This window comes from Eulemur rufifrons, chromosome 15 (assembly GCF_041146395.1).
Source record: "Eulemur rufifrons isolate Redbay chromosome 15, OSU_ERuf_1, whole genome shotgun sequence".
NCBI lineage: Eukaryota > Metazoa > Chordata > Mammalia > Primates > Lemuridae > Eulemur > Eulemur rufifrons.
The window spans coordinates 77,577,839-77,592,725 of record NC_090997.1 but is presented as its reverse complement, the minus strand read 5'-3'; the positions used below and the strand labels follow the sequence as shown (position 1 = coordinate 77,592,725).

General features: G+C 32.7%; 1 protein-coding gene across 6 annotated transcripts in view; it reads left to right on the top strand.

The window, feature by feature from the left end:
- The window catches only part of PTPRK (protein tyrosine phosphatase receptor type K), a 509,148-nt gene that overhangs the window by 474,450 nt on the left and 19,811 nt on the right, over nucleotides 1–14,887 (top strand). For 2 of the 6 annotated variants that reach the window (XM_069488870.1, XM_069488869.1), the window contains exons 15-21: nucleotides 325–485; nucleotides 6,600–6,784; nucleotides 8,509–8,596; nucleotides 9,662–9,738; nucleotides 12,494–12,530; nucleotides 13,792–13,889; nucleotides 14,293–14,409. In XM_069488870.1, coding sequence (XP_069344971.1) covers nucleotides 325–485; nucleotides 6,600–6,784; nucleotides 8,509–8,596; nucleotides 9,662–9,738; nucleotides 12,494–12,530; nucleotides 13,792–13,889; nucleotides 14,293–14,409 — 763 coding nt within the window. Of the gene's footprint in view, nucleotides 1–324; nucleotides 486–2,328; nucleotides 2,365–4,312; nucleotides 4,325–5,199; nucleotides 5,550–6,599; nucleotides 6,785–8,508; nucleotides 8,597–9,661; nucleotides 9,739–9,933; nucleotides 9,952–12,493; nucleotides 12,531–13,791; nucleotides 13,890–14,292; nucleotides 14,410–14,887 lie in introns of those variants that run through there. The other 4 variants (XM_069488872.1, XM_069488871.1, XM_069488866.1 and 1 more) reach the window with 3 other exon arrangements.

The following is a 14,887-nucleotide window of genomic DNA, read 5'->3' as shown; positions in this document are numbered from 1 at the left end:
AAGTATTTTTTTATGCTTTTAATAACATGCAGTTATATTTTTATGATATTTATTTTATGGATAACAATAAAACACAAGAAATGATGAGAAGTTTGGGTTGACGGTGCGAATACTGATATATCCATCTGACAAAATAGTTTCATAGCAACCAACGAATATAACTGTTTCAATGTCAAACTTAATTCCTGAAATTATGATCAGGTCTTAAGGTTTCTGAACCATGTCTATAACTTTATCCTCGGGCTCACCTGAACTGCTTATTGCTGGTGTCAACTCTCCTTCAAATCTCACATTAAGGATTCCCTTTTGTATTTGCCTTGGCAGCAAGCTTGCTAAAAAACGCAAAGATGCTATGGGGAACACGCGGCAGGAGATGACTCATATGGTGAATGCTATGGATCGAAGTTATGCTGATCAGAGCACTTTGCATGCAGAGGATCCTCTTTCCATCACCTTCATGGATCAACATAATTTTAGTCCAAGATGTAAGTTCTTCATTAAAATTGTAATAAATGATTTTGAATCTCATTAAGTTCACTTTGACTTCTACACGTTACCTTTTGAATAGTGAGAGTAAAAAAGAGAGAAGAAGCAGAGAAAAAAGGATGTTATGGAATTTACAAGAAGGATTATTTGCAGAGTTGATACTGGGCTTAGTTTAACTTCAAGGTATATAAATTTAATTACTGTCTCGTAAGAGAAATTTCAAACCTATACCACTCAGGCTATATCATTTGTCATTGCGCTAAGTTAAAATATGTGATTGCCTACATAAAATTAGTTCCTCTCAGAATTTATAATTATTTTGCCATTTGCATCTTCTTTTGTGTAAAATAGTTTCTTTTGCAATAAGAGAAAACAATAATTCTTTCTGGGAATTACTGGCATGGGTAAAATCATTCCATTAAAATAGTCTACTATGAACTTTTGGAGAATTTCAGCATTAAAAAGTTAACTTGGAGCCAGATTAATCTACATGCTCTTAAATATCTAGTGTGAAATCCAAAAGTATACTTGAATTGGAGGCTTTCCAGAAAATACTGAAATTCGTCCATCTATCTATCCATCTTAAGAATTCCTAATGTTGATCTCTGAAGGCAGAGCTTTTAAAATATATCCACTAAAGTGATGTTTAACAGCAGATGATTTGAATAATTATCCCAGATTGATACTACTGTTTATCTTCAAATTTCCTATGAATTTTGTGTTCTCATCTATTCCTGTGTTAATTTTAAGTTAATTAAATTTAAGCTAAATTACCTAACTTTGTTTCTTCAAATCCTTAAGTAAAATTGATGCTTGAGGTAGGCAAATTGGGTTTATTGTTGGCCTTGTGTATCTTGGGTGTTGTGGCATTTGCACAGCTCCCAGAGATATGCTTATCCCAGTTTGGGAAACATGGGTATAAGGAAAGAAGTAAATAATACAACTATTTTTTACCTATATGGATTACAAGCATGTGTAGTATAGTAAGATTGCAAACAAAGTATTTATGAGTTATATGTTTTTATGTCTTTTCAAAGAGGGAAATTTTTTCTGAAGTGTTCAGCTTGGTGAAATTTTTCAGTAATTATTGTCCCTAAATGCAGCCTGTCATTTTCCATGATATATATCTACACCAAATTAGTAGTTAAAAATGCTATAGATGAGTCATTTGGGAACATAGCTTTAATCATGATAGGACCTCTCTAATCTGTTTTATTTTTATTTCACTATAAGATAAATGATAGAGAATAGCATAAAATACTGTTATTGTTGAAAGTTAGTTTTGCTGAAAATATAGATTTATCATCTCTCTAACTACTTGATTTAATATTTAAGCAGTTACATATTTGATAGCATTTTGGTTCCCCAAACTTTTTACGTATTGCCTACGTTAGGACCTTATTAGGAAGTCTGAATTCAGCAGTGTAACTATAAATATCCACTTATGAACTTAGAGAAATGATTAAATCTATTTCCCACAGTTAACTGAAAAAATTTATTTGGAATGAATATGAGATAATTACTTCTCTAAATACCTTACATTTGATAGATCTAAAATGCATGGTTTCCTTTCTCCTAACTTTATAATCATTATAATGTCAAGTTGAATCTTCTGACTTTTTAAATTGAACAGAGTACTGAACTATAATTATGGATACACTTTTCTTGATATTTAGAGATAACCCAAGCTGGAAGAAAGAATTTTACCTTTGCAGGATACAGTAATCAGAGAAAGTTTAATAATCATATTTCTTAAGAAAGCATAAATCTATTTTAAAGAAAAAGATGTTAAAATACAACTTTAGAGCAATATATTCCTTCATGAGCTTTATTTTCCTACAGTGCCCAATGATCCACTTGTACCGACTGCTGTGTTAGGTGAGGCTCTAAATCTTTATCATCTTTTTATTGCATGGATCACACCTTCTTGCATTTGTCCACATGGTAATTATTTACAGTGCAGGAAGCAGCTTGAGTTTGAAAATATACAGCCATGATCTTATCAAAGAGCTGTGTTGTTCAACCCAGTCAGATCTAGTGGATATCAAATTAGCAAGGTATACTGTTTAAAGCAATGTATTTTTAAATTCTTGGTTCTGTTAGGTTTGGAGCGACAGTACCCTGGCCCTTAATGTATGACTAATGTTAACATATCAAAGTTAGTATAATAGAATGAACTGAAATGCACAGATCTCAGGGACCGGTGCTGCCTGCAAAATCAGTTCATATAAAAAAGTCTACTTGATAGAAAGAGATTCTCTAAATCTTCCTATTTTATGGCGATACAATAACACATTTACAAGTGAGCACTATGATTGTGTGCATTTGCTTTAGTTTTTGTCTATATTAGGAATTTATAAATGTAGGTAAAGTTGTTCAAGTCTTTGCGGGGTTCAGCATTCTGCATGAACCTTACATAATATAAGTAATGTTGTCTCAAGAAATTTAGAACAAGCCACTTGGTTTAGCACCATATAACATCTAGACAACTGTTACTGCTAGTGATGATTAAGGCTTTTCAGATAAGTTACATTAATTTTTAAATCCAGCTATATATTTAAGAATGGAATGGGTTTAATTTCAATGATTACCCTATTCCTTGACTAATTATATGATTCATGACCGGCTTGCCTCTATGTTCATAAGTTCCATATCAGTTTTACCTACTTCTAATTAAGATTTAACCAAAGAAATATAGAAATTGTCAGATAAATATATCTTAAAAACTCCCAAGTGTCATGTTTGTTATTTACGTTTAATATTTCTTGTGAACATAAAACTTTACATTTTATGCATGATTTTGTTATCCATCTATTCAATGGTCAATTACATTTTAAAAATATTTTGAAGCAATACAAGTAACTCAGTTAAGTAAAATATACCTCTTATTCATTAAAATAAACAATTAAAGTCATAATTTTATAATTGATACAAAAATATATATGCTGAAAGAATCTGAAAGTCAATGCTCCTGTCTCTGCTTTTTCTCTTTGATGTCCACACCAATAAAGACAGGGAAATGAACTGGGGGATTTGTCCCTCGGGTGGCCTGATCATGTAGGGCATAAACAGTGATCAGTGGGGAGGCACCAAATGCCTCCGGAAATGTCGTCTTCTGTAGAAGGCTGTCAGTATCAAATTAATAAGTACTTTCAATTAAAATATTGAGAAAGTCTTTAGAAAAAACTAGTTGCCTAAATGTTAAGGTTTCATTATAGTAATTTTCTATATGTATGTAGAATTAAGTCTAAGTCTCAGTCCTCTTGCGGATTTCCACTATGAACTCATAAAAACACCTTACATCTTTGCTTTCTCATCTTTAAATCAACATAATAATTCCTATCATGCCTTTTTCACAAGGTTTTGTAAAGAGAAAATGAGATAATATGTGTGAGTTTTACAAACTATAAAGTTTATACAATTATTTTAATAATTTTCCCTGTGAAAAGGGATTTCGTGTTTAAGGAAGGCTAGATTTAACACAATAGAGTCGTAAAATGTAGTAATGTAAACATTCATCATGCATTTTATTTCATTTTGAAAGTCAAGCTGGTTGGTTTTTTAAAAAAAATTGGCATTCTTTAAAAGCTAAATCTCTCATTAATCATAGTAGATGTAGAAATGATTTGTTGCATTTTTTATCATTCTTGGGATTGTGGTGTTTACAGTTTTGTATCCAATTGATTCTTTATTTATAACACAATTTCTGAAATCATCTCAAATATTGCTTGATATTAATATTTACATACTGATTTAAAAGGGCTTAGAAACTTTTCATATTGATTCATATTTTTCTTTTGTGTTCTACTGCTTCATTGGGTTTAAGTCCCTATAACAGGTAAGTGTATTTCAAAGAACTCTAGAAAACCTTTCAATCAAGGATATATTTGAAGTTATTATTCTTAAATGTATAATAAGGATAATGATTAGTACATGTACCCTCACTACTAGTCACATTATTAGGCGGTTTAATGAGGTGGAAATGTATTGAGATTAATAATTCATATGTGATGATTTTAAAGACCTTACTGCTCATTGTACTACTGTATTAAAGCTTAATGCAAAACAAAAGGCACTGTCTATTTCATATTGGGACACAATCATCTGTAAGATTTGGAATATGGTTGAATTCTGTGTTTCTCACTGAGCCTTTTACAATTGTAAATTTTCTGCTGCTGCAGCAGGTATAATGTGAGCTCTGGGCTGCTCCTCTGAGCCCTGGCTACCTTCTTCCAGCTTGGGTGATTGCATTTTGCCTCTCTGATGTTATCTGTTCTCTTTACTCCTCATCCTAAACTATATTCTGTAATAGTGCCCAAATCAATTGCTTCTGAATTGAATTTTACTGGGGAAATGTATATATTCTTTATGTCAGTCTATTGATTGTAATATTTTAACAAATGTAGATCAATTGACTGCAGTCTCATAGTAAGAAGAGGAAACTCTCATGAATCATGTTTGCTAGCAAATGTTTGTGTGTAGAAGGGTGGTCAAAACCTGAGTAAAAGGCATAAATTCACTTGGGTGGTTAGGTCACAACAGAATCCACCAGGGATTTTTTGATTCATTGTGGTATTTTTAGGAGTGAACACACACACAAAAAAAAATGCATTCAGCTTAATAAGAGGGAGTAAAGATAAATGCAATCAAGCTAAAATTATAGAGGCACACAAATCTGATTGTAGGGTTCTTTTTTTTTTTTTCCTTCTCCAGGAAGAAAAAATGTTTATCATGGGGACAACAATTCATTTTTTGCCATATCCTATTTGTAGAGTTGGTGATAGAACAGGCAAATGTACCAGCACTTGAAATATGTTTAACTGTTAATTAAATATCATTTTCTACAGTATGCATTATCATTAAAAACAAAAGTTCCCCTAAAAGTGTACTTTCTCTACTGTTAATGAGTATAGTAGTTATAATGCTTTTCAAAGTAACACCCCTTAAAACATTTGTTTTTTTTTTAAAGTGGTAAGTTTAAATGTGATAAATATGAGCATGCTTCTAATTGTAATGATTAGTACTTTGGTCATTAAAATACTGTTTATTCTTCATAGGCAAAATGTTCTTGTTCTTTCCTTCCTTCTTATGACAGAAAGAGAATTAAAAGTTTCTTTTCATTTTAAGCCAATAATACAATTGGGATGGATCCTACACTTAAATGTGGGTGGTCAGGGAATCTGTGGATTTCAAATAATTCATTTATTGAAATATTTATTGAGTGCTATGCACCAGGCAATAGGAATAAAAAGAAAAATATGACTCTGTCTCTACAATCTATTCAGAATTTAGTGAGGAAAATAAACAAGTAAATAAATGATTAAATACGGGGCAAGTGAAATGACATGTAGAAGAACAGGAAGTCATGGGAACATAAAGGAGCTTTATAACTCAGTCTGGGTGGGCCAGGGAAGAATTCCAGGCAAGGTACCCACATTTTGCTACAGATATACCCTGATTTCCTTACACAGTACCCAGGAGCCTCAAAATCTATTTGTAATAAGAACAACATAATAACAAATCAAGGAGGAAGAGATTGAATATAAATGCATGTGCAGCTTGGGTAGCAGACAGAGTGGAGTTGGGGTGATCTTGTAGAATGCTCACATTTCCCAGTCCAGAGTGTTGTGGTAAGAAGCCCCAGGTGGTAGGGCACGGCAGGGCCACCAGGGCAAGAGCAGCCTTGTGGGGATGGTTGCCTAAGTTGGGTTTCTAAGGGAGGTTGGGATGTGGGTGGGAAGGAGTTTGTTCAACTTAATGGGCAGTGAAAACACCTCTCTAATTGACATCTTGTTACTGCTTTGACTGCAGATGCAAGAAAAAATAAGAACTCAGCAAAATCTCCCACTTATGCTTTTTAAAAGTGGATCAGATGTCTCCCTGCATCTCACAGCATCTGTTGTGTTGCTGATAATCACATGATACACTCTGATCTCAAACCCTGAGCTTTGTCTTTATGGGGATGCTGCCCTAGGCCTATACTGTCTGGTATTTTTCTTTCCCTTCCTCCTGTTATCAGAAAGGTCTTAAGGTCTTAAAATCTTTGCATGGCTATATATTAAACAAGATAACTTTGTCTCTTTTTTAATCTTCTGGAATCTGAAAAATACCAGATGAGAACCACAGCGCCACAGCAGAGTCCAGTCGCCTTCTAGATGTTCCTCGCTACCTCTGCGAGGGGACGGAATCCCCTTACCAGACGGGCCAGCTGCACCCAGCCATCAGGGTGGCCGACTTACTGCAGCACATTAATCTCATGAAGACATCAGACAGCTATGGGTTCAAAGAGGAATATGAGGTGAAAGCTTTAATACTGTATTGAATTTGGTTTTTAACCATGATACTCAGCGGAAGTTAACATTTTTCCTCCCTTTAACAAGGCGCAGACTGCTCTATAGGGTCTCTAATCCAGTGTTTTATGAGTGTACAATCAATGTATATGGGAAGGGGGAGGGAATTGAAAGAAAAAAGCTCTTCCCAGAGATATATCTGAGCCCAAATTCATTATAAGAATTTTTAATGTTGGATCACATAATTTATTTCACTATGTTATTAAAAACACTTCATTAAACCTTATATGTCCCCAGTCAAAAATCAAGTGGCAAGATACTTTGAGTCCCATTGTACCATTACAGATTCTATCACTTGAATGACTTAAGTAGCAGGTACTTCTCTGCCTCTTTGCTTGTTGACCCTCTGATTGAGAAATCAAATGAAGCTTTGTGCTCTAAATGTACTGCTTGCCACTCTCAGTTTATTTTGTGGATTATTGGTTGACGGTGGCTGGGAAGAAAAACAGAACACTGAAAATCTGGTAAACAGCATTAAGAAACCAAAAGAAGGCTGTGGAAAATTCTTCTTCCGACCTGGTTTCCCCTTCCTACTCAAACCAAAATACCAGGATTTATCTTACAAAGGAAGTGATTTAAAACTGAACATTCCACTAAACATAATATAGCAAAAAAAGAAAAATTCCTTTGCCACCCTTTGCTTACTGAGAAATGCTATGTTGGGGCCTGGAAGGAAGCCAAGCCACTCCCCATACACACACCACAGTACACACACATTTGAAGTGAAAGAATTCAAGCAGCACTTTGCTTTAAAAGACCCTCTAGAATATATCCAACTTCATGAAGAATTTTTTAAACTCTACATTTTATCTATGGATTACTTGTATACCTTAATTTGGGAGTGAATAAAATTTTCTTTGAATTTGGAAAAATTAGTTTTAGATATATACCAGAAACATGATGCTGTGCTAACAAAATAAGTGCAAGGAATTAGAATATTCTGCCAGAGCTGGTTCTTTTTGTTCGTTTCATGTGTATTCCTGTGTACCTCACTTCAAAGACTGATGGCTCTTTGAAGACCCCATTTCCTGTGTTGAAAAAAGTTTAAGTTTTTCAGCAAAAAGACATCTATACCCATATTTTAAATTGCTGCATATAGTAATTAAACCAACCAACAAATTCATCTGTTCCCAGATTCTGGGAGAAGAGGCCTCTTTTTAATTTTCATGTGGTCCCTTGTTGTAAAGACTCAGTCATGATCTTCAAAGAAACTGAAATGTGTTGTACTGCATACGATTTAATGAATAATTATGGAGGGAAGCAGGTTTCCTTTTTGCTGTTACAAATGCTAAAGGATGCACATTTAAATGATACTCATTAAAAGAATTTTTTTCAGTTTTTGATGCACCATTATTCAGTATGTGTTGAACAGAATGATGCTTTTTCTACTTTTATCTCACAAAGATACAGTGATCTTAAATTTAAAATACTTTCAAGGTCCCTTTTTTCTCCAAAGTTATTTCTCGTCTTTATTTTGAACTCAATCCAATCCAAGATGAACAAGTATGAGTCCAACAAACCCGCTTTGAGGTCTGAGAATGAAAACTTGTTTACCACTACAGGACTCCCTCTCTGACAGAATGGCTTTTACTATTTAGATCTTCAAAACAGATAAACCAGATTTTTTAAAAAGGAATTAAATTCAATCTGCTTGTTTATTTTTTTTCCTCAGAGCTTCTTTGAAGGACAGTCAGCATCTTGGGATGTAGCTAAAAAAGATCAAAATAGAGCAAAAAACAGATATGGAAACATTATAGCATGTAAGTTCCCATACAGTTCTTGCTGAATGTAAATATTATATGTATAAAGATAAATACCAAGCTCCTTATATGGTTTTAAACTTCAAGAGAATCCCAGAGAGTGGCGCATCTGTTTACAAAGTAATCTATTAATATTAAAACAGCATTGGTATTAGCAGTGGCTCTGAAGTTGTCATTATCCTCATTAATTAAATGGGCTCAGACTCTTCACCCCATGGAGATAACTTACTGTTTGATTTCATGTTTGTACATAAATACGTGAGTGTTATTAAACAGCTAAGAATATCAGGATAATGGAAAGGGAAGATCTTTTCATTGTAAATTGCTGTCTCACTCCCACCAAACATACTCAAAGTTGGAGTATTCTTTCCACATGCCTTTGATTCTTATTAGAGCCAATGTGTGAACTCCACTTGCTCCATGTTATTTATCATTAGGGTCTTCCTGCTGATTAAATCTTCATTGTATGTACACATGATAAATAAAGTCATTATCATACAAAACTATAAGAGCGGTAAGGAAAGTAGCAGATAGCCTAACTTGTAACTAGTTACTGATTTACTTAGACCACTGTATTCAGAATTTAAATTATTTTAAAGTATCTTATGAATACATCAAAATTTAACCTTGACTCTCAGGGAATAAGAAGTTGAGAGCAGGAATTCAAAATTCACTTTCTAGTTCTGTGGCTCATTTGCTGTAAAGTGCAGAGGAAAATGATCCCACCCATTTAAAATCATGACTAAGAAGCCAAATTAGAAGTAAGGCAAGTTCAGTTGTTTAGGTGAGTCTATGACTCAAGTGATGATGTATCAGACATTATCACGTTCCCTAAAATCTTCCTAACTATAAAAATGCAAGTCACTGAAACTTTATTTACATAATATTATAATTGTAATAAGTAATGAGCTCATTAAGGTTCTTGTATTTCTCCAAATGACTAATTTGTTGGTAGTATACTATGGATAGACTATTGGGAACCAATTATTTAGTGTCTTACCTATAACATTGTCTCAGAACAGGGGGAAAATTTAACAGCTTGTGTTTTATTATTAAAAATTTTAGATGATCACTCCAGAGTAATTCTGCAACCTGTTGAGGATGATCCTTCTTCAGATTACATTAATGCCAACTATATCGATGTAAGTACGTTTATAGTTCAGTATGTCCATTTTATTGGCTTATATATATGAACTTTTTTGATTGTTGTTACCTATAAAGTGATTGCTAGCTTTTTAAAATAAAGAACAAACTGTACACTTTTCCTTGTTCTACGTCCTAGTACTTACTGACGTTGTTGTGCTTTCTTTCACACCTGACTTTGGTTTGGGCTGTAGATTTGGCTGTACAGGGATGTAAGTATCACTATATGTAAATAACAGCACCCTATTATAAGTATTTAATATAAATATTCTTAATTACAGTTATTACTAATGCTTACTACTAGTTATCTCTGCATGCTTCACCTAATTAGCTTCATACAGTATATCTATGTTCATTTTTTGTAATTCTTTTACATGTGTAAAGATCTATTTTACCTCCTTCCCTTTTCTTGTTGAGACAAACAGGACCCTTTTTAGCTGTGACAATTTATTATGTACTCGAGTTTTATTTGTTGATGATTTCTGTTTCTGGCTTTTATTCTTACCCTTCCCCAAACATATGTGAGAAGCTGGATAGTATGATGTGTATTAGTGTTGCTGAAATTTTCCTTTTTACATTTGACTTGTGATGTTAAAAATGAGTAGGGAGACTATTTTGTGGTGTGTGGTATTACTTTACAGTAATAAAATTACTCAGGCAAAATAATTACTAAATTGTAATTGTAAAATATCCATATCACACATATATATCGAATCACACAAATGAAAAAGTTTGTTTTGATCATATATTCCACTGTTAAATTTTAGTTACATATATATCTACATGCAAATTCTTTATATAAGGGAAAGTATTTATCAAATAAAATATAAAATATTGTTAAGGAGGCAATATTATAATACATGTAAGGAAGACAGGCTATTTAGGTCATACTACCTGGTTCAAAATCACACTGGAGATCTTGGGGATGTTACTTCTTTCTGTGTGCCTGTTTCCTATCTTCACAGTGGGGACAATAATAATAGTACTAACCTATCACTTTTTTGTGAAAATTAAATGAAGTAATGCATGTTGAGCATTTAGCCCAATGCTTAGCACATATTTAGCACTTATTAAGCTTCACATATGTTTTTAACAGTTAAAACCTAGGTGGGCTGAAATTAATCAATTCAAAATACGCATAATTGTAAGACAAAAGGTAGAAGTATTAAGTATTGCATATATGTAGACATTTATATACTTAAATGAAACTTAGGACCCAACTTTTTCTAATTTCCATAAATAGGACATAATTTTTATCACATCTCTTAGGTTCATGGTTTATAGTTATTTTATGAATTGTGATTATTTATTTAGTTGAATTAATGTATTAAGTATAGCATATGAGTATATTGGTTAAATTTGTGATCACAGTCTTTCTCTCATTCAATATTTAAATTTATCAGACATGTCATCATGGAAAACTAAGTTGATGGTCTACTTTGAAAATAAAAAAAATCAGCAATTCTCTGACAAATTTGTAATTGTTCTTACCTATTTAGTTCAACCTGGTTTTCTGCCAAGACATGTAAACTGGAGGCTCATTATACTACTTTATAGTTTATACAATAGGACTATATTCTAAATAAGACTTGTTTTCTAGTCTTTTTCTTAAGACCCCAGTGTGTTTTGGCTGATGACTACACAGTTTCATAATTTTCGCTTTCCCATTATTTCATTATTCTTAAAGGACATAAGTATTCTGTAATTGGTATATTTTTCATTAAGAACAGATGAAGTGCTCATAAAGCTTGGAAAAAATTTTTCCATAAAACATTGTACTATGTTGCTATATTAAGAAATAGAAATCTTCCAAATTTACAACATCGTAATGCTCACTCTATGGATTTTTAGGTTGGAGATCTCAGTTCACATGCATTTATATGTGTATTGAGTTGCCCACACCAAAAAGTGGACAGATTATACCACAGACTTAAAGCCCTTTGGTAAATGCACAACAAATTCACAACTTAACCCTATCATATCATCAACATTTTTGTAACTCATGGTCTGTTACAATTCCAACCAATTGACAGCAACTAACAATTTATTCCTCATGAAGAATCACTTCTTTATTGAAACTTTTGGCACACTGGGGGGAAAAAGTACTAAACTTTTGTTCAGGATAAGATGCATTTTTAAAAACTCTTCTTTCCCTATATATGTGTGTACCTATAATTATGTGTGTGTAAATTAACTTTAGTAGCACACACAAAATAGTTTTTGCAGATTCCTGAACATATTATAGAACAGGAATATTCTCTAAAAATCTCAGCAGGACTTTGATTTGATGCACACATGCATTGTCCAGCTCTAACATTGGAATGTTCTGTTATTTTTTTTATGGTTCTAATATGTCCTCGTCCATTTGTAATGCAGTGTGTTGTACTTTTGAATGATAAAATGAAAATTAATATTTTTAAACACAGTTTTTACTAGGAATGAATGACTAAAGATTAACATGAAGGCATAAACACTTTAGTGAAATCAAACAAAATCTATGAGGTTATTCCATAGCAAACCAAACTCAATTATACAATGTATATTCTAATTAGAGTCTTTAAATATTTAATTTTGTTTTATGTTTACCTTTCAGATAACATAGGTTTGAGAAGTGAACTATGTGTTCACTACTCTTTTCTGGACTTTTTACTATAACTTAATCTTAACAGGTGGTTGTCTTCATCTTTTTATGCCTTCATTCATTTATTTCTGATACTGATGTAAAATGATAACTAATGTGTTCTCCTATTTTAGGGCTACCAGAGACCAAGTCACTACATTGCAACCCAAGGTAAAACTTTGCCTGTTAAATGTTTTAGAACAAACAAACTTGCTTATTCATCCATATGGTGTTTTTGCAATTTTATCTTAATTAACTGGAAAAAAATCAGCTCTTCTAACACTTGCTCTTTACTCATTTGTATAGTATAATTTTTTTTAAATCTATGTAAGACTTACATAAATTTAAGCTTGATTTATTTTTTAATTAAAAGTAAAAGAGAAGCTGCTGCTTGTTTTTGTGATTTGGTCCTTGTTATCCAGATATCTCAGAGCCTTAGTCAGTAATGGTGAGCAGAGGAATTACTTATTTTTGATGAAAGAGAATAGTGGCTTCATCTTGTATAAGCTACCTGTCTTCTTGCAGCATAGTTTAATAGTACCCAAGACCAATATTGTTATAATGAGATATTATGCTGTCTTCCAACGATGTCTTGACAAGTAAAGATTGAGACAAAACAGAGAATTTAGTCAGGTTCATTCTTCGTGGAACATAAAAAGAAAGTAGGAAAATCTCGTTATAGTGGTACATTGGGGAATAAAGTATCCAAACAAAAAACCGTCTTTAGCGATTTCTCCAAATTTACTACTGGTCTTCAGAAGACAAACTTGCACGTCTGTTTTATGTAAGAGGAAAGTAAAACAAAAGCTTTGTTTGCTCTTTTGACAGAAGTCATTTTGTGTTTTCACATATCTTTGGAGAAATGGAGTGTAATTGTAGACTCTTTAAAGTTAGAAAGACCAGCTATAGTGGTGAACAGTATTCTAGTTTTATGGTATTGAATAGAGTATAGCCCAGCACATGCTTCTGCAGTTTGGAGAGATGATAATATATGACGTTAGGATGTGTCTTTATATGTAAGGATACTTCTTCATTAACCCCTAAACATGTGCTATTTATAAATGATGGACATTTATGTAATTGGTAATTGTTTGAGGGTGGCATAAGAGTTCCTATTTTTCACATATATTTGAAGATGCATTAAAGTGACCTAGTGACAGACATAAATAGCCCCTAGTGCTATCATCTTCTGAATTGGAAAGTACAGAAGGCAAATTGGGAGGAAAAAACAAATCTTGTAAATGTGCGTGTTTTTGCCTATAGTGTGAATTTAGATAGGAACTGAACTTAAGTACTTTCCATGACATTTTGTGTTAGACTTTTAATTATATTTTTGTCTTATTTAGTTTACTCTGCTTTTTATCTTAATTAAACTCCTTACTAACTACAAAATCCCTTTGCTAATATAATATTGAAATTAATTTCTTCATAGGCCCAGTTCATGAAACAGTATATGATTTCTGGAGAATGATCTGGCAAGAACAATCTGCCTGCATTGTGATGGTTACAAATTTGGTTGAGGTTGGCCGGGTAAGAGGAAAAAAAGATTTCTTTTATTGTCATAAAAATGAATACAGTTATAAGCAACATATAACATACTTACAATATCATCCAATTTTTTAAAAAAATGTATAGGCATAGCATTTCAACAGAATGCTACTAAATGGACCTTCAATGGCTCAAAATTTATTTGATTGCTTATTGAGTAATAAAATAACCTTTGATTTTATACTAGAGTCTAATTGCATGATCAAGCTTGTATATTTTTATGAGAATATACAAAGACTATTATATAACAGATTTTTTTTCTCATTTATAGATTTTTTTTAATGTGTTTTAATTAGGACCTAAAGAGTTATCATAGGAATTAAATCATCTTGGCTAATATGTATTATGTATTCAGGTCTACTCATGTATTCTTTTTGTCATTTAGGTTAAATGCTATAAATATTGGCCTGATGATACTGAAGTTTATGGTGACTTCAAAGTAACTTGTGTAGAAATGGAACCACTTGCTGAATATGTTGTTAGGACATTTACCCTAGAAAGGGTAAGTATCCTAAAGTTTTTTTTTTTAAAAATGTATATCAAAACTGCTTTGTCTCTTTAAATCCTTGTTAACTTTTGTTTTTTATGATGCTATAAAATCTGTTCACACATTTATTCGTTCCAAAAGTATTTATTGGAGAGTTTACCATGTGCCAGGCATGTTTCTAAACCTTGGGACACATGTTAAAATCTCTACCCTTGTGGATCATATAACCTATTGAGGGGAGATGGCACTAAAAATGAATAAGCTAATATACCCTGTATCATGGAAAGTGCTATGGAGAAGAATAATGTTGGGACTGGAAATGGGGAATATCATTAAGGTAGGGGAAGCAATGGGTTATAATTTTAAAAGGATGATCAGGGAAGGACTTGTTCTTGAGAAAATAACATAGGTAAAGACCTGAAGTAGGGGAAGGAGGAGTGTGATGAGTTATGTCCAGGGGAAGAATGTTTCCAACAGAGGGAAGAGTCATTTC